This window comes from Pristiophorus japonicus, chromosome 18 (genome assembly GCF_044704955.1).
Source record: "Pristiophorus japonicus isolate sPriJap1 chromosome 18, sPriJap1.hap1, whole genome shotgun sequence".
Taxonomy (NCBI): domain Eukaryota; kingdom Metazoa; phylum Chordata; class Chondrichthyes; family Pristiophoridae; genus Pristiophorus; species Pristiophorus japonicus.
In genome coordinates, this window is record NC_091994.1 from 54,080,127 (window position 1) to 54,100,527 (window position 20,401).

The window sequence follows — 20,401 nt, forward strand, 5'->3', positions numbered from 1 at the left end:
GGCTCGAGGGGCCGTATGGCCGACTGCTCCGATTTCTTATGTTTTTTTTTAAGTGATGTTGGTCAAGGGATAATTATTGACCAGGACATTGGGGGAGAACTCCCCTGCTCTTCTTTGAATAGTGTCATGGGATCAACATCTTGCATATTTCTGTAAAGTCCCCTCTCAAATCATCCTCTTTCAAGGGTAAAGAGCACAGCCTCTCTGTAATTGCTTGTAACTTTAAACCTTCATGTTCTTGCCAACACGGCCTCAGGATGTTGCCACATTCTTCTGGTAAATACCTGTCCTTTCAGTTTCGGTCCATCCCAGTTAAAGTATGGCTGCTGCATTATCTCAGCAAACCTTAGAGGAAGGTCCAATGGGTCCTCTCTGCCTGCAGAAGCACAGCCACCCAGTGGGACTGAGCAGTGATCAGAGCTTTTGCCAGCCTTGTGTCCAGTCTGGGGATCAATTTGTCACTGCTCCTCACTGCTGTCCAGAGAAGGACCTTCAACTACAGGACATGGCGCAGGGACAGCGGGCGGTGGAGATCTCCCAGGGTGTGGTTCTGTGCAACCATTGCACCGAGAACCCGCGCCCAGCCGCCAAGACCTGCCTGAAATGCGAAGCCTCGATGTGCCCTGAACACCTGAGACCTCACACCGAGAGCGCCGTGTTTAAAAACCATCTTCTTGTGGGTCCCACTGCGGACGTGTCCCGCTGGAAATGCACCGAGCACCAGGAGCTGCTGAAGGTTTACTGCCGCGATGACCAAGTGTGTGTGTGCACCCTCTGCACTGTGATCGGGAAACACAGGGACCACCGGTGTGGGAGCATCAGCGAGGGAGAGCAGGAGCTGAGGGTAGGTGTGTTCAAATCCCTCGGGATTTTCCTCGGTCTCTCGCTGTAACTGACGATGGGGAAACGCCAGGGAAATGGGATGAAGGGTCGTTGCAGCAAGAGATGGGAAATTCCCAGAGGAATTTCAGGGCACTGTGCCCATCACTGGCAGGGTAGATGCAGCGTGAGAACACCAGCGGCAGGTCGGGGCCATAAAAGGAGCGGCGAGCGGCCCCCGGGCCGGGCGTAGAGGCCCCGGGGCCCCGAGAGCAGGAGACTACCTCAGGGAGCAGCGCGAGCGGGTGCAGGAGGGCCAACGGCAGCGAAAGGTGACGTCATCAAGGTCCAGGTCGATAATTGGACCGTGGGCAGGTGCAGCGGGAGCGGCGAGAGACTGTGGAGGGATGTGATGGGGCCCGAGGGAGGCGAGAGTTCGGGGCCAGAAGAGCCGAGGGCCCAGGGGCAGCGTGGGCCATCCCACACTGCGATATGTGTGTGCACTAGGTCCGTGCAGCAGAGCAGGTCTCCAGTCAATCCTTGGGTAACCCTTGCCACTGGACCAAGACCTCGCTCTGTCAAGCCCGTGTGGTGGCTGGTGTGCAACAGTCACCACACGTTAAAAAAATCCACGCACAGGCATCTTCCACCCTTCAGGATTTAGTTTGGGACCTAGAATATCGGGTCCTTCATTGAAACACCTGTGAACTCATCCTTTTTTTGGCGTGGAAGCAAGTCATCCTCATTTTGAGGCACTGCCTATGATGATGAGATGCAGGGAGTTTCCTCTGGTTGGGGAGTCTAGAACCAGGGGTCGCAGTCTCAGAATAAGGGTCGGCCATTTAGGACTGAGATGAGGAGAAACTTCTTCACTCAGAGGGTGGTGAATCTTTGGAATTCTCTATCCCAGAAGGCTGTGGAGGCTTATATTCAAGACAGAGATCAATAGATTTTTGGATGTTAAGGGAATCAAGGGATATGGGGGACAGTGCAGTAAAGTGGAGTTGAGGTAGATCAGCCATGATCTAATTGAATGGCGGAGCAGACTCGAAGGGCCGAATGGCCTACTCCTCTTAATTCTTATGTTCTTATCAACAATAGTTACCACAGTAACCACAAAGGAATACAAACCCAGTCTACGCAACCTGTTCTAATTTAACCCTTTACGCCCCGGTACCATTCTGGTGAATCTGCACTGCACCCCCTCCAAGGCGACTATATCCTTCCTGAGGTGCAGGGCCCAGAACTGAACACAGTGCTCTAAATAACATGTTGGGATCCAACATATGAGTAATTTGAGACATGAGGTGTGGTGATTGTAGTGAGCTTGGGAGGAACAGGGGACTTTGGATCGATGGTTCCTGAAGCTCTTGCCTCGTGTCTGGGTCTTTTGTTGACTCAGTGATAGTGATTGATTGCTGTGATTAGTCCATTATCGTATCATGTGGCTACCAGGATAGTAGAAGGCGAACTCGATGAACCATGGTCTTTTTCCTATCGCAATTCCTATGTTCCCGCATGATGGATCTATCTTTCTAACTATATTTCAGATTGACTTACGTGATCAGCTGCAGAGCCTGCAGAATAATATTGACGCTATACAAGAAGCTCTCAGAGATCTTAAGGGAAAGGAATCTTACACTCAGGTGAGTTCAGATGTGGTAGAATGAACTTCCGTATATAGCTCAGTGGGTGGCTGGTTCATGTAGAGCAGGTTGGTGTCAGGTTCAGTTCCAACTCCGCCCTGATGTCGCTGATGTCAAGCAAGGCAGGAGCTGGAGTATCACATTAATCCTGAGTTAGAGGGGGGTGGAAATCAGCCCGTTAACAAAAAAAAAAGATGAAACCGAAGCTGTTGAGTTTAAGCTATATCACTCTAGAAATGAGTGGCTGTGAAGTTAACAGACAAATGCTCAATGTGTTCGAATGACCTTCCTCATTCATTCTAAATGGGTTCACCTCTTCGTCAAAATGCCAGGCAAAAAAAAAAGCTAGGACTCTTTTCTCCAGGAAAGATAAGGTTGATAGAGGTCTTTAAAATGATGAAGGGTTTTGATAGGGTAAACATGGAGACAATTTGCGGTGATTTGATTGAGTTTTTTAGGATTTTGAAAGGAATTGATAGGATAGATGGAGAAAACCTTTTTTCCGCTGATGGTGAGTCCAGGACAAGGGGACATCTCTTTAAAGTCAGAGCCAGAGTATTCAGGACAGAAGTGAGGAAACACTTCTTCAAAGAAAGGTGGTAGAAATGTGCAATACGAAAAGCACTAGATGCAACTCATTTAATCATTTTAAATCCGAGATCGATAGAATTTTGCTAGACAAGGGTATCAAAGGATTTGGAGCCAAGGCAGGTGAATGAAGTTAAGATACAGATCACCCATGATCTCACCGAATGGCAGAACAGGCTCGAGGGGCTGAATGGCCTCCTCCTGTTCCTGCGCCTGGATTTATTAGAGTTAACATCAGACTCGAGGGATAATTTACTATTAAGTACATAGATGTATAACTTGCTTCTACTTTCTGTCAATATTAATAAAACCACTGTTAATTATCTCTGGTGTCTAAACCTGTATAACTTAGATTAATCTACTCGGTTGATTTTAACAAGGAGAAGTCCAGTGTGACGCTAACTCATTTCCTCTACATTCTGTATTGCTTGACTGGAACAAAATACTTCAATGAGATTTGTGTATACTCCTCTTGGCATTGAACTAGCATTTGTCATTCAGAATGCATAATTTCCTGCAACAATTTGAGAGCTAAATTAATTGATCATTTCATCTTAAAAGCACTGAGAAAAGCTTCACAGGGGCGAAAGGGTCTGCTCCTTTCAATAACTCAAACTTTTCCACTTTTTTTAAAGAGCTACATAATGGAAGCAAAGGTGAAAGTTAACAGAAACTGCAGTTCACTTAGAAAGCACATTGACAATCTAGAAAGAGAAGTTTTCCAACATCTGGACAAGGAGCAGAGTCGAGTAATTGCAGAAATCGACACCCGAATCCTCAACCTGGAAAAACTACTGAAAGATTATGAGAATAGCTTGGCTGATCTCAATTGTGTTTCCAACAATGAGGAGCTTGTGTTTATACAGGTAGTGTTCTTTGTGTGATAGAATGCAAACATGCTCAGCACATTTATATCTGCAAAATACTATATTTGTGAGAATAATTCTATAATCTTTGATGATCTGTATACAACACAGCCAGTTTGCACTTCCATTGAAAATGCAATATACAATTTCTGTACTTGAGCACATAATCTAGGCTGGCAGTACTGAGGGAGTGCTGCACAGCCGGAGGTGCTGTCTTTTGGATGCAATATCTGCCATCTCAGATCTTATGATGCTATTTGAAGAAGAACAGAGAAGTTCTCCATGACTAAAAAAACAGATCATCTGGCCATTTGTTGGAGCTTGCTGTGCTCAAATTGGCTGCTGTGTTTTTTATATTACAACAGTGACGACACTTCAAAAGTACTTCATTGGCTGTAAACAAGCTGCATTTATATAGCACCTTTAACATAAGAAATAGGAGCAGGAGTAGGCCATAAGGCCCCTCGAACCTGCTCCGCCATTCAATAAGATCATGGCTGATCTGATCATTGACTCAGGTCCGCTTCCCTGCCCGCTCCCCATAACCCCTTATCCCCTTATCGGTTAAGAAACTGTCTATCTCTCTTAAATTTATTCAATGACCCAGCTTCCACAGCTCTCTGAGGCAGTGAATTCCACAGATTTACAACCCTCTGAGAGAAGAAATTCCTCCTCATCTCAGTTTTAAATAGGCGGCCCTTTATTCTAAGATTATGCCCCCTAGTTCTAGTCTCCCCTATCAGTGGAAACATCCTCTCTGCACCCACCTTGTCAAGCCCTCTCATAATCTTATATGTTTCGATAAGATCACCTGACTTCCAATGAGTAGAGGCCCATCCTACTCAATCTTTCCTCATAAGTCAACCCTCTCATCTCCAGAATCAATCTCGTGAACCTTCTCTGAACTGCCTCCAAAGCAAGTATATTCTTTCTTAAATATGGAAACCAAAACTGCACGCAGTATTCCAGGTGTGGCCTCACCAATACCTTGTATAACTGTATCAAGACTTCCCTGCTTTTATACTCCATCCTGTTTGCAATAAAGGCCAAGATTCCATTGGCCTTCCTGATCACTTGCTGTACCTGCATACTATCCTTTTGTGTTTCATGCACCAGGATGTAGTAAAATTTCCCAAGGCACTACACTGGAACGTTATCGAAACAAAAATCGAGTCACGTAAGGAGGTATTAGGACTGGTGACAAAAAGCTTAGTCAAAGAGGTTTTAAGGAGCATCTTAAAGAGAGAGGTAGACAGGCGGAGAGGATTAGGGAGGGAATTTCAGAGCTTGGGGCCCAAGCAGCTGAAGGCACGGCTGCCAATGGTGGAGCGATTAAAATCAGGGATGCTCAAGAAGCCAGAATTGGAAGAGCGTAGAGATCTCGGAGGGTTTTAGGGTTGGAGAAGGTTACAAAGATAGGGAGGGGAGAGGTCATGGAGTGGTTTGAAAACAAGATTAGAATTTTAAAATGAGGCAATGAAGGTCAACAAGCACAGAGGTAATGGGTGAACGGGACTTGGTGTGAGTTAGGATACGGCAGCCGATGAGCTCAAGTTTATCGAGGGTGGAAGGTGCGAGGCCGACCAGGAGAGCATTGGAATAGTCGAGTCGAGATGTAACAAAGGCATCGGAGGATTTCAGCAGATGAGCTGAGGCAGAGGTTGAGGCAGATGATGTTCGGGAGTTGGAAGTAGGAGGTCTTGGTGATGGAGATGATACCAGGTCGGAAGCTCAGCTCAGGATCAAATTGGACACAGAGGTTGCGAACAATCTGGTTCCGCCTCAGACAATGACCAAGGAGAGGGAGGAATGTTGGTTTGCTAGGTAACAGAGTTTGTGGCGCACACCAAAGATATTGGCCCCAATTGTGTGGTCAACGGTGAAGGAACAGTGCACGCTGTTCATTATGCTTAAAGCTGCCCAGACTTTTCGTGGGCTTTTGAGCGGTAACTTACGGTTACTAGAGATCTGTTTCAGCATAGCGCCCTCTACAGGGCATCTGTGGCATATGTGAGTGGGAAAAGCACCAGTGTGTCTCTTCAACCAATCAGATTGAAGAGTTCTCACTGAGACACAGAGTCTAAACCAGAAGTATAAATAAGAATATTTAATTCAATGTAAAATCATGTACAGAAAGCAAAATAAATGAGGGGAAGAAAGATGGGATTAAGAGAGAGAGATAAAAGAGACAGAAGAAAAAGTTTTAAAAAATTATTTAAATTTAAAAAAATCTCCAACAATAATTAAAATCTGAAGGAATGAGACTCCACACTTGTAAACATAAATTTTCAGTGCCAGAAAGGTTGTTTGGCAATAATTAAGTTTTATCACATTGTTAAAAATGGACTTACACTTGAATGCACAATGCTTAACTTTTTCTGGCGTGGTTAGTAGATAACTAGTGGATAAGTGCAACAACACCATGGCCTTCAAGGGTTTCAGTGCCGAGTCTATTGGTGAAATACTGTTCTAGTGAAGCCTGAGGAGAAGCAGGGCCACTTGGACTGCAACTTCCTGATTTACGCATTTGCAACAACAACAACTTGTATTTATATAGCGCCTTTAACGTAGTGAAACGTTCCAAGGTGCTTCACAGGAGTATTATGAGATTAAAAAAATATGACACCATACGAGATACATAAGTAGAAATTAGCACAGGTGACCAAAAGCTTGGTCAAAGAGGTATGTTTTAATGGAGCGTCTTGAAGGAGGAAAGAGAGGTAGAGAGGCGGAGAGGTTTATGCAGGGAGTTCCAGAGCTTGGGGCCCAGGCAACAGAAGGCACGGCCACCAATGGTTGAGCGATTATAATCAGGGATACTCAGGAGGGCAGAATTAGAGGAGCGCAGACATCTCGAAGGTTTATGGGGCTGGAGGAGATAGGGTGGGGTGAGGCCATGGAGGGATTTGAAAATAAAGATAAGAACTTTGAAATCGAGGCGTTGCATAACCGGAAGCCAGTGTAGATTAGCGAGCACAAGGGTGATGGGTGAACGGGACTTGGTGCGAGTTAGGACTCGGGGCAGCCAAGTTTTGGATTACCTCTAGTTTACGTAGGGCAGAATTTGGGAGGCCAGCCAGGAGTGCATTGGAATAGTCAAGTCTAGAGGCAACAAAGGCATGTGCGGATGCTGGAAGTTGTGGTCCAATTTACTCCGTAATAATGGTGAGCGCTGATAGTCTCACTGTTATTCTTTACACAAAAACTAGGTCAATGGCTTGGGACTTCCCAATATTTAATTGGAGGAAATTTCTGCTGATCCGACACTGGATATCGGACAAAACACTTTGGGTCGCCGTACGGTTGTGAAAGGTGCTATATAAATGCAAATTATTTCTTTTCTTTTGTGGTGGGTTCCAACATGTAAAAACTCAATGATGACTCCCCTTATAAAGTTCAATAACCACAAGCATTGATTCTGGCTAAGGTTAAGGAAGAAGCACCTGGGAGTGAGTGTAGAACAAGGGGTCACAGGATCAAGTTGTAAAAGGTAAACTTAGGACTGATATCAGGAAATATTTCACTGAGAGTGATCCTCACAAAGAATGGAATGGAGAAGTGGGGGTGAAAACTGTGGAAAATTGTAGGCAAGTATTGAATGCCTGGACGCTAAGCTCTGGAACTCCGTCCCTAAACCTCTCCACCTCTCTACCTCTCTCTCTCCTCCTTTAAGACGCACCTTAAAACCTATCTCTTTGACCAAGCTTTTGGTCATTTGCCCTAATTTCTTCTTATGTGGCTCGGTGTCAAGTTTATTTGTTTTGTCTTATAACACTGTGGTGAAGCGCCTTGGGACGTTTTACTATGTTAAAGGTGCTATATAAATAAAAGTTGTTGTTGTTGAAATGGGAGGAGTTTTAGGATGTCTCGGATGGATAAGCTGAAGTGAGTCAAGTGGGCTTCTCTCATCTGTAATTATCTTGTGACCTTAAGTACAGTTCATGAGTAGAAATACCTGAGTTACTTTATTGTTTTCATTTTACAGGAGTTTAATTCTATGGGAGCCAGGTGAGCTATTACCATTAATTATTCCTGATAATTAATTAATTATTCAACATCTGAACAGTTGAAATGTGATGTATTTCAGAACCTAATTGATTCGAAATAGTTAATGTTACTGTAATATAAATTATGCTTTATTTCAGTTTGTAACTGAATCAAACACAATTTCTATTTCAATCTGGGACATGACCCAAAGGATCCTGGAACAGAGAAACTACAGCCCACGATCTCCAGAATTAAAATAGGAAAAGGGATCTGATGCACTGGAGGGAAAGACACCTTGTGCAAAACTGGGTTCAGATAATCAGGGGATTACGATTAAAAATCAAGGAAAAAATAAGCACACTCATCTCTGATTCAGAAGGCCATGGGTTCAAGTCCCACTCCAGGGACTTGAATACAAAATCTAGGTTTACACTCCAATGAGGAAGCGCTGCATTGTCGGAGGTGACCTCTTTCGGGTGAGATGTTAAAGCAAGGCCCTGTCTGCCCTCTCAGGTGGCTTTTGAAAGATCCCATGGTACTATTTGAAGAAGACCAGGGGGGTTTTCCCTGGTGTACTGGTAATATTTATCCCTCAACCAACAATCACTAAAACAGATTATCTGGTAATCTCGTTGCTGTTTGTGGGATTTTGCCATTGTAAATTGGCTGCCACGTTTCCCACATTACAACAGCGACTTTTGTTCATTGGCTGTAAAGCGCTCTGAGCCGTCTTGACATCTTTTTACTTTTTCAATTCAACCCCTCCTTTCATTGGGAAATAGTTATTGATAACACTCGAGTGAGAAAGTAGGAAAAGTTCAGTTGTGGGCAGTTGATTACAGACCAATCACTTGCCTACGTTAAAGTATTTTGCCCCTTTTTGCAGACCTGAGAATCTTTTGTTATGTTACAGTGCTGTATAAGTAGAAGTTGCTGTGAGTTATTGGAGCTTTAAACCACACTTGACTCAATATAATTTTTTAGACTGAAAGAAGTATCTCAACCAATCAGTATACTTCCACCTCCTTCTGGTCTGGATGAAACTCAACTAGTAAAGCTGGAAGCTATTATTCAGAAGCTGGACAAAATAATTTCAGAGCTAAGCATGGACAGAGAACGACTGATATTACTGTGTAAGTACTCTGATTAGTTATTACTCGTCAATCTCCTGTACTGTTACATTTGGGGAGTCAAGCCTTCAAGTGGAGGGCGGGGAAATTGGACCAGGGCGTCAGATGTAATTCAGTCCCCATTCTGTCTTTATTTATATATATTTTGAGTTTGTATTATTGTTAATTAGCCAAGCTTACCGCAATTTGGGAAACAGAAAAATAAGACGATTGCAGCAGAGGAGTTTCCCTGCAGTACAGGTTCAGGAGCTGGGAGACAGAAGACTGAGGTGGTGCAGCACCGCCACTGGCTGAAGAGTGTAATTACAGTGTGACAAGTTTACATGGGCAATTTCCATTATAAATATAGATATAGGAATCATAATGGGAAAGTTAACAAGAAGTGTGATGTGATTAAAAATGAGACAGCAGAATAAAGTGGGTGAAAATGTAAGATTTTCAATATATTCTCAAATCATGTGGAAAAATAATTACCTTTCACATTGGATGCAGAATTTATTCCACATATGTGAAATATCAGAACTACTTTCCCAGGAGCTACTAGAAGTAACAAAAACACATAAGTCTGTACGTTTTTGCTTGTTCTTCCCTCACAACTGCATCCATTCAACTCCTGTCTCCTAAACATCGCATTTCATTGTACCTCACACAAAACATTATAGAGTGACGCAGCAGATGCTGGGAATGGATTACATTGAAGCAAACTTACACCTGAACCCTAAAATGCTTTGAAATAACCTTCATGGTACTGTAAAATATCAATAGATGATAGAATGCATCCAATATGTACAAAATATAATCATTAGATTTTCCAACATTCACTCCATATACATTTAAGGGTACTGGACCAATCTTTGGGGCCAAAATCCCCCTGTTGTGCATCTCCCACTAGTGCCTCCAGGGGGCGCTAATGGGGCACACAATTGTTTGCGCCGGGGTGGGGGGGGGGGGTGGAAGGGGCACTACCGGCTTCCGCGAAATTGCACGAGAGTGAGTGGAGGTGCAAATGCATTAGCACCACGCGAGGCCACCGCAGGCGATATCCACGCCATCCTTGTGGGTCGCAAACCAGGCCGCACACCCTTCGCGGGACGAAACTTAAAGGGGAGGTGCGCTGCACTGCGCCGTCTTTTTTCTTGCCACCTTTAACGATCCAGCCAATGACCGCTCCTTTTGCGGGGTCTGGGCCGCGATCGTGCAGTCCGGCACTCCATCTCGGTACCAGGCTGTGGCCATGACACCCCCTAGCCCTGATGGCCCAGTGGAGGCCATCGAAGAGCCTGAGAGCTCGAAGCATCCCTCCTCTTTAATGGAAGGGGAGGGGCATTGAAACGCGTCAGCGCTACATGGAAAGGCCGTGTAGCGCACCGCGATGCGCCTGGGTAGTGCCCCCGATCCCGCCCCAAAAGGAAGTGGAGCGCGCGACATTGCACTCCACTTCCTGTGAGAGATGGTGACCCAAATTTCAATTCCGGGGCGGGACTTCTGCGCCGGGTGTAGAATGTCCGGTCCCGAAGAGGTTCCCGCCCCCAACCGGGGCGAAAGGGAATTATGGCACCTTTGCGTCTTAGAATAGAACAGAATGGTACAGCACAGAAGGAGGCCATAACACATAAAGTGCCAACATCACAAATGTGGTTTAACTCCATGTTGGGCCTTTATGTTCTGATGCCAGTGACTGTCATGGTGGATTTTATGTGACAGCATTCACACTGAAGGATTAACAAATGTGACATAATCCCTGCTAATTTCTCAGCCAATCTCTGAGATAGATATTTCCAGTCAGTGCACAGCTTCACATCAATACCGCTTTCTGTACACAGACACTAGGACTATATACAGACACTATGACTGTTTTACAGGCTTACTTATGACTGTCATGCTGAAATCCACTCACACATTAGAAATTTTTAAAATCAAATTGTCACAAGGAATTATGATCAACATTCTTTTACTTTATTCTTTCCATTTCTGACATTTTAACAGTGATTATGAGGCTGAATTCTAATTGAGGGATTTAGAGGGTTCATAGATATAATAAACTGGGAGTGAGTTATAGCTTTTAATTTAATGGGGGTGGTGTTAAGATTTTTTTAAAATATTGTCGATATCATCAGGCATACTGGCTTGAATGGGTTGACTGGGAGAGCTTGATTGTCATCAGTAGAGAGAGTTACAAACTCAGTCAGTTTAACTACCTCCCTTTGTAAAATGCAGGGACTCATGATCAAATCAGTAATGGTTGGCCTATTGTAACCACTATGGCCATTAAAGTTATCAACTTGCGCCAATTTGCTTTGTGGGTGATAAGTCCTTACTACACAGTATAAATGCACACGAGGCCCATGCTTGAGAGAAGGTCAGTCTGTGACCTGTCCTTTATTCCTTGGCACTCAAGTGATGGAAGTGGGTGGAGCTTCCCCTTTTATATCTGAAGGTCCAGGTTAGGAGTGTCTCCCACAAGTTCACCACGTAGTGGTCATTGTTCTCACAGTGTACAACTTAGGTCAGATTATACATGGGTTACAATGCTGGTTGAATACATGACATCAGGCTATGTTTTAGCCTCTCTCCTCCGCCCCCAGCAATGGTATTCTTACCTCTGTATGGAATGTTGTGGGTCTGGGCCCCACTCCAGAGAGACTTGAATGAGTGGTCCTGGTGGTGGAGGAGCAGGGTGCTGCACTGTCGTTTCTCAGATCAGCCATGATCTTATTAAATGGTGGAGCAGGCTCGAAGGGTCAAATGGCCAAATCTTGCTCCTATTTCTTGTGTTCTCTTGTGGGTGTTAGGCCGGAACCCTGTTCACCCTCTCAAGTGGATGAGGAGGGTCCCGTGGCACGGTTCGAGGAAGAGCGTCACAAGTTCTCCTGCTGCCCTGGCCAATATTTTATTTAAAATCTCTCCTTGCCAACTTTGCCTAATCTCACTCACTATACGTTTCTGCAATTCTCAATCCGTTGCCTGGATGTTGAACAGGAAGAGTGTAGGTGGACTGTTCTGTTGATGCATTTTGATTTTAAAAAACCGCCAAGTAATTATATTCTAAATGGAAATAGATTTGGTGCTGTGGGAGAGCAGAGGGAATTATGGGCACAGATTCATGGGACATTAAAGGCTTTAGGTTCATAAGGCTGTGAAAAAAGCTAATGGAATTCTGGGTTTTATCACGAGGTGTAGAATATAAAAGCCAAGCGGTAATGATGAGCATATATAAAGCCTTTGTAAGACCCACAGTTTGGGCACGGTGTGTTATATTAGGCTCCACGCTACAGGAAGGATATTAAGGCTTTTTAATTGGCTACAATGTAGATTCACTAGGTACTGCCTGGTGTGAAGAAATACAATGAAAGGCTTGAAATATTGGGTCTCTGTTCGATAGGACAATACAGATGTTTAAAATGATGAAAGGATGGGCCTGCGGAGATTGAAGCAAACTTGTTCCAGAGGTTGAGAGAGTTAAGCACGAGGGGCCATAGATACACGATTAAATGTAAGAGATGTAGCACAGAGGGCTGGAGAAAGGTCTTCACACATGTGCACAACTTGCATTTACACACTGTCTTTGCCACAGTAAAACGTTCCAAGGTGCTACACGGCATCGCAATCAGACAGAAATTGACACTAAACCACGTAAAGAGATATTTGGACACATGATAAAAAGCTTGGTCAGAGGCAGGTTTAAGGAGCGTCTTAAAGGAGGACTGAGAGGTAAGAAGGCTGAGAGATTAAAGGGATTGCAGAGCTTGGGGTCTCAGCACTGAAGACACAGCCACCAATGGTGGCACGATTAAAATCGGGGAGGTGCAAGAGGCCAGAACTGAGTGAGTGCAGATATCTCGGAGGGTTGTAGGGCTGGAGGAGGTTACAGAGCTAGGGAGGCGTGAGGCCAGGGAGGGAATTAGAAGACAAGAATTAGAATTTTAAAATCGAGGTAATGCCGGACCGGGAGTCAATGTAGGTCAGCAAGTACAGGGCTGATGGGTGAGCGGGACTCAGTGCGAGTTATAATATCAGTAGAAGAGTTTTGGATGGGCCCCAAGTTTATGTAGGGTGAAAGATGGGAGGCTAACCAGGAGAGCGTTGGAATAGACAAGTGAAGAGGTTACAAAAGTCTGGATGAGGGTTCCAGCATCATCTGAGCTGAGGCAAGTGCGGAGACAGGTGATGTTACGGAGGTGTAAATAATTGGTCTTGGTGATGGAGCGGATATGTGGTTGAAGCTCATCTCCGGGTCAAATATAACACCAAGGGTGTGAACAGTCTGGTTTAGCTTGAGACAGTGGTCAGGGATTGGGATGGAGTCAGTGTCTAGGGAATGGAATTTGTGGCGGAGACCAAAGACATTAGCGCCTAAGAATCTTTCTAGCCCAATGTCGGGCAGGCGCTAAACTTAGCGACAGAAAACGTTTAGCGCCGGGCACAGCAAAATTCAGTTTTTGCGCCCTGAGAGGGGAGTGGAGCACTAAGGGAAGCGTTCCACACTTCTCTTAGGGCGCTAGGCCGGGTGCACTGAAAATCCCATGCTAAAAAAACGGTTTCATAGCGACCTAAGAGAGGCGTCCCTGCAAAAAAAATAATTAGAACAAAAAACATTCTCCATACATTACTCACCCCAAATAAAGATAAATCGCAAAAAAACAAAAATATCAATCTTACCTCATGCAGTCATTCCTTCCCTAGTAGTATAGAAACATAGAAAATAGGTGTAGGAGTAGGCCATTCGGCCCTTCGAGCCTGCACCACCATTCAATATGATCATGACTGATCATGCAACTTCTGTACCCCATTCCTGCTTTCTCTCCATACCGCTTGATCCCTTTAGTCATAAGGGCCACATCCAACTCCCTTTTGAATATATCTAATGAATGGCCTCAACAACTTTCTGTGGTAGAGAATTCCACAGGTTCACAATTCTCTGAGTGAAGAAGTTTCTCCTCATCTCGGTCCTAAATAGCTTACCCCTTATCCTTAGACTGTGGACTTCCCCAACATCGGGAACATTCTTTCTGCATCTAACCTGTCCAATCCCTTCAGAATTTTATATGTTTCTATGAGATCCCCTCTCGTTCTTCTAAATTCCAGTGAATATAAGCCTAGTCAATCCAGTCTCTCCTCATATGACAGTCCTGCCATCCCGGGAATCAGTCTGGTGAACTTTTGCTGCACTCCCTCAATAGCAAGAATGTCCTTCCTCAGATTAGGAGACCAAAACTGAACACAATATTCAAGGTGTGGCCTCACCAAGCCCTGTACAACTGCAGTAAGACCTCCCTGCTCCTATACGCAAATCCTCTCGCTATGAAGGCCAACATGCCATATCGCCAGGGGGCAGTATATAGATGAGAAATAAGAGGGGGCCAAGGATAGATCCTTGGGGCACACCAGAGGTAATGGTGTGGAAGCAGAAAGAGAAGCCATTACTACGACTGGATAGTTAGGAATGGAACCAAGTGAGGGCAGTCCCACACTCTCAGAGGGTTGTAAATCTGTGGAATTCTCTGCCCCAAGGAGCTGTGGAGGCTGGGTCATTATATTTAAGGCGGAGATAGAAACATTTTGAGCGATAAGGAAATAAAGGGTTATGGGGAGCGGCAGGGAAGTGGAGCTGAGTCCATGACCAGATCAGCCATGATCATATCAAATGGCGGAGCTGGCTCGAGGGGCCAGGTGGCCTACTACTGCTCCTATTTCTTATGCTCTTATGTTCACCCAGCATGACGGCAGAGAAGGAGTGTTGAAGGAGGATGGGTTGGTCAACCACATCAAAGGCTGCAGACAGGTCAAGAAGAATGGAGAGGAATAGATTACCATGGTTAGAGATGGAGGAGTTAGTTTGCAAGGATGGAGGGGTCAAAGGTGGATCTTTTGAGGAGAGGGGTGATGACAGAAAATTTGAAGAGGAGAAGGGTGAATAGGTCGAGGGAGCAGAAGGTGGGCCTCATGGACAGGATGAGCTTGGAGAGGGCATGAGGAGAGATCGGAAACTGGAGAAAGTTGGGAGATCAGGGTCATGGCAGGGGGGAACCTTAGGGGAAGTTTGGCCAGGTGGGCTAGGGGAAGGGAGGGAAGCGGCAGAGGCAGCTGAACGGATGGTCTCAATCTCGGAGACAAAGAAGTCCCTGAGCTCCTTGCACATTGTTGGAGGTGAGGGTGGAGGAGGCAGGGAAGAGGGGTTTAAGAAAATGGTTTGTAATGGGGAAGTGAAGCCGAGGGTTATCTTTGCATTCCAGGATAATCCAGGAATAGTAAGTAGTTAGGGCCGAGTAGCGCTTTATGTGGTCCAGCCAGATCTGGTGATGAATGGCTAAACCAGTCCACCATAAACCATCGAGTTTGCGTCCCTTGAACTTAAGGGAGCAGAGATGTGTGCCATACCAGGAGGAACGATCAAGGTGGCAGACAATAATGGTTATTATTGGGGACAGGGGTATCAAAGGTGGTGATGAGAGTATGATTGAACAGATCGGGAGCTGCAGAAATTTCACAGTGAATGGAGGGCCAAAGGCTGGAGAGTTGGGAATTTGAAAGGGCAATTGCCTTCTTCACCGCCTGCTGTACCTGCATGCCAACTTTCAATGACTGATGTACCATGACACCCAGGTCTCATTGCACCTCCCCTTTTCCTAATCTGTCACTATTCAGATAATATTCTGTCTTTGCGTTTTTGCCACCAAAGTGGATAACCTCACATTTATCCACATTATACTGCACTCACCTAACCTGTCCAAGTCACCCTGCAGCCTCTTAGCATCCTCCTCACAGCTCACACTGCCATCCAGCTTAGTGTCATCTGCAAACTGGAGATATTACATTAAATTCTTTTGTCTAAATCATTAATGTATATTGTAAATAGCTGGGGTCCCAGCACTGAACCTTGCGGTACCCCACTAGTCACTGCCTGCCATTCTGAAAAGGACCCGTTTATTCCTACACTTTACTTCCTGTCTGCCAACCAATTCTCTGTCCACGTCAATACATTACCCTCAATACCATGTGCTTTAATTTTGCGTACTAATCTCTTGCGTGGGACCTTGTCAAAAGCCTTTTGAAAGTCCAAATATACCACATCCACTGGTTCTCCCTTGTCCACTCTACTAGTTACATCCTCACAAAATTCTAGAAGATTTATCAAGCATGATTTCCCTTTCATAAATCCATGCTGACTTGGACCGATTCTGTCACTGCTTTCCAAATGTGCTGCTATTACATCTTTAATAATTGATTCCAACATTTTCCCCACCACCGATGTCCGGCTAACCAGTCTATAATTCCCTGTTTTCTCTCTCCTTTTTTAAAAAGTGGGGTTACATTAGCTACCATCCAATCCATAGGAACTGATCCAGAGTCTGTAGAATGTTGGAAAATGACCACCAATGCATCCACTATTTCTAGGGCCACTTCCTTAAATACTCTGGGCTGCAGACTATCAGGCCCTGGGGATTTATCAACCTTCAATCCCATCAATTTCCGTAACACAATTTCCTGACAAATAAGGATTTCCTTCAGTTCCTCCTTCTCGCTAAACCCTCCATCCCCTATTATTTTCGGGAGGTTATTCATGTCTTCCTTAGTGAAGACAGAACCAAAGTATTTGTTCAATTGGTCTGCAATTTCCTTGTTCCCCATTATGAATTCACCTGATTCTGACTGCAAGGGACCTACATTAGTCTTCACTAATCTTTTACTCTTTACATATCTATAGAAGCTTTTGCAGTCAGTTTTTATGTTCCCTGCAAGCTTACTCTTGTACTCTATTTCCCCCCTTCTAATTAAACCCTTAGTCTTCCTCTGCTGGATTCTAAATTTCTCCCAGTCCTCAGGTTTGCCGCTTTTTCTGGCCAATTTATATGCCTCTTCCTTGAGACAATAGATGGGAGTCCAAAGTTAAAGTCAGAGGTCCCGTGGTGGAAAAAAGTCAACGTAGTTGTGGTGGAGTTAGCTTAGAACATCGACAAAGGTTCGGAGAGAGGTGTTGAGGGAGTCAAGAAGCTATTTGAGGGGTGGAGTACCAGAGGGCGCACTGCTGGAGGTATTTCCATTAGGATGAACATCCAGAAGGTGTGCAGAAACAATCACAGGGCAGGAAAACGGCGGCAAAGTTGGAAACCACCACAAGATACAGAGGCAGCAGAGAAATGGCTGATGGCCGAGAAGAATGAATTTCTGGGCCACACTGTAGCAAAATAAAGTTGAAAACCCAGTAAGACCAATAGGACAGTCATAAACCCAGCAGCGAACAGCAGCTGTGGGGGATCAGCTGTAGGCTAGACAACATTACCTTGAAACTTAAGCAACTGAATCGCAGCTTAGAGACACAGCAGCTGAGTCTTACAGTGTAGTCCAGTGGAGAAGGATTGTCTTGGCGTCCAGAGAATCTAGGAATTTGGAAGCCAAATTTGAGCAAAGATCCAGGGATCACGGAGTAAAACAAAGAGTAGCCAAGGTTGGGGGATGGGCAGTGGGCCCAGGTAACTTTAAACTATCAGCTTGAACTTGTAGTTAGGGCTAGAATGCACCCACTGTTAGAGCCAGGGGGACTTAAACAGTGGAAGAGAGGAGATTGGGGGAGAAAAGGCAAAGGGTGGCCAAGGCTAGAGTTACACAGCAAAGGAGCTCCCTATGGAACTGCCAGCCCAGGAGCCTCACAGAGCTGTGATTGTGTGGAATTCACTTCCGTGGTTAGTGGGCGAGGCCAAAACTATGTAGATTTTCAAGATTAGATTGGACAGGTGATAGATTGGTTTGTTTGTGCTTTGCAACTTGTATGTATTTCCATCTGTTGATCTCATCATCATAGACAGTCCCTCGAATCGAGGATGACTTGCTTCCACGTCAAAAAGTTCACAGGTGTTTCAATGAAGAACCTAATATTCCAGATCCCGAACTACATCCTGAAGGGTGGAAGATGCCTGTGCGTGGATTTTTTTTATGTGGGGTGACCGTTGCACACCAGCCACCACACGGGCTTGACAGAGCTAGGTCTTGGTCCAGTGGCAAGGATTAACCAAGACGACTGGAGACCAGCTCTGCTGCACGGACCTAGTGCGCACACATTTCGCAGTGTGGGCTGGTCCGTGCTGCCCCTGGGCCCTCGCCTCTTCTGGGCCCTGAACTCGCGCCTCTCCTGGGCCCCGATCACATCCCCCTATATTCTCTCACCGCTCCTTCCTCCCAACCTCGCCGCTCCTGCTGAACCTGCCCACGCTCCAATCAGTGACCTGGATCTTGGTGACATCCCTCTTCACTGCCGTTGCTCTCCTGCTCCAGCACGTGCTGCTCCCTGGAGTGGCATGCTGCCACGCTGCTCCTTCCGCTCCCTGGCCTGCTCCAATGGTGCTCGCAGTCGGGGGTCGCAGAAAGCATGGTGCACAGAAAGCATGAGTAATTGGGAGAGTAGTCACATTTACCACCTACAGATCTTGGATCATAGATGTCAGCCTCAGCTCACTCTTGTCTTTAAGTCACAAAGTTGTGGGTTCATGTCTCACTGTAAGAATTGAGCCCATAATCCAGGCTGACACTCTGGTTAAATCCTGAGGAAGTGCCACAGTGCAGAGCTGCTGAGAGGTTAAACTGGGAATGAGGGGGTTGACTTATGAGGAAAGGTTGAGGAGATTGGGCCTCTACTCATTGGAATTCAAAAGAATGAGAGGTGATCTTATCGAAATGTATAAGATTATGAGGGGGCTTGACAAGGTGAATGCAGAGAGGATATTTCCACTGATAGGGGAGACTAGAACTAGGGGGCATAATCTTGGAATAAGGGGCCGCCCATTTAAATCTGAGATGGGGAGGAATTTCTTCTCTTAGAGGGTTGGAAATCTGTGGAATTCACTGCCTCAGAGAGCTGTGGAAGCTGGGACATTGAATAAATTTAAGACAGAGATAGACAGTTTCTTAACCGATAAGAGAATAAGGGGTTATGGGGAGCGGGCAGGGAAGTGGAGCTGAGTCCATGATCGGATCAGCCATGATCGTATTAAATGGCGGAGCAGACTCGAGGGGCCGTATGGCCTACTCCTGCTCCTATTTCTTATGTTCTTATGTTCTAGGCCCTGTCTTCTCCCTCAGATGGACGGGCAAGGTCCCATTTGAGCAGGTGCTATGTGTGCCTACAAAACAACAGTGAACACACTTCAAAACCAATTAACTGGCTGTGAAGTGCTGAGGGTGTGAAAAGTGCTGTATAAATTTACGGATTTGTTTCCTTCTATTCTTTAATTCACAGATGGACAGAAACCAACTCTGAATGAAGACACAGCATATCCGGATCTTGTGTGCAGTCCCACATCCGTGTCAGGATCTGGCCAGCAGTTCTTGTGCCTGGACAATCCAGAGAGGTTTGATTGTTATGAGCAGGTCCTCTGTACTGAGGGACTGACCAGCGGGCGTTCATATTGGGAGGTGAAGATCACAGAATATGCCACGTGGTGGGGAATTGGAGTTAGCTACAGGAGCATAGTCCGCAAAGGCCAGGGCAAAGAAGGTGAATTGGGAATGAACAATCAGTCTTGGTGTCTCTACTCAGTTGAGGGTGAACTTTCTGCTCTCCACAAGGCCAAAGTGACCTATCTAACCACTGGACACCCCACCAGAGTGGGAGTGTACGTGGATTTTGAGGCTGGAACGGTCTCGTTTTACAGTGTGTCCGACAGGAAATTCACCCTGCTACACACCTTCCTGCAGCAAGCATTCACTGAGCCCCTCTACCCAGCTCTGGGGGTTGGTGTCGAAACATCACTGTCTTTGTCTTTTTAAAAGACAAGCGAATCTCCTGTGTCAAAAGAAAAATACTGCGGATGCTGGAAATCGGAAGTAAAAACAGAACTTGCCAGAAACACTCAGCAGGTCAACGGGGCAAGGAATAATTATAGAGGAGAGTATGGCTTGTAAACCAGGCAAGGATAATTGTAGAGGGTCTGGGGATAAATTCGGGGCGTTTGCACCTCCCGTTAGCGCTAATGGGGCATAATCGACTTTTCTCCTGTTAACGTCTCCCGCAAAATTCCGCAGGAGATTAGTGGTGGCGATAACTGGTAGCGCCCTGTTCTGCTGCGTCGGCGATGACGACATCATCACCGTGTGCAGTGCCCCATTTTCACTCCGCAGCAAAAATTCGGTAGCGCCCCCTGAAACTGCGGCGGGCGATGCCAACAACAGCTTCAGGGGTCGCATATGGCGCTCGGGGGGGGGGGAGCTGAAAATTAAAGGGGAGGGGGGGAATTGTAAAATGAAATGTCCAACTTAATGGTCGTGGCCGCCTTGTTGATGGATCGCGGGGTCCGTGCTGCGACCTTGCAGCCCGGCACTCCGCTTGTGTGTGGGCTGCAGCCATGGCATCCCACTCCCTGGTGGTCCAGGT

The 20,401-nt window shown here is 45.8% G+C and overlaps 1 protein-coding gene across 1 annotated transcript; it reads left to right on the forward strand.

Moving 5' to 3' along the window:
- The first annotated feature begins 317 nt into the window (after nucleotides 1-317).
- Nucleotides 318-20,194, forward strand: LOC139228736 (tripartite motif-containing protein 14-like). Its single transcript, XM_070860046.1, has 6 exons — nucleotides 318-844; nucleotides 2,370-2,465; nucleotides 3,689-3,919; nucleotides 7,905-7,927; nucleotides 8,891-9,039; nucleotides 19,268-20,194. Exons 1-6 carry the CDS (start codon nucleotides 320-322, stop codon nucleotides 19,795-19,797), a joined length of 1,554 nt encoding a protein of 517 aa, XP_070716147.1. The 5' UTR covers nucleotides 318-319; the 3' UTR covers nucleotides 19,798-20,194.
- Nucleotides 20,195-20,401: the final 207 nt, after the last annotated feature.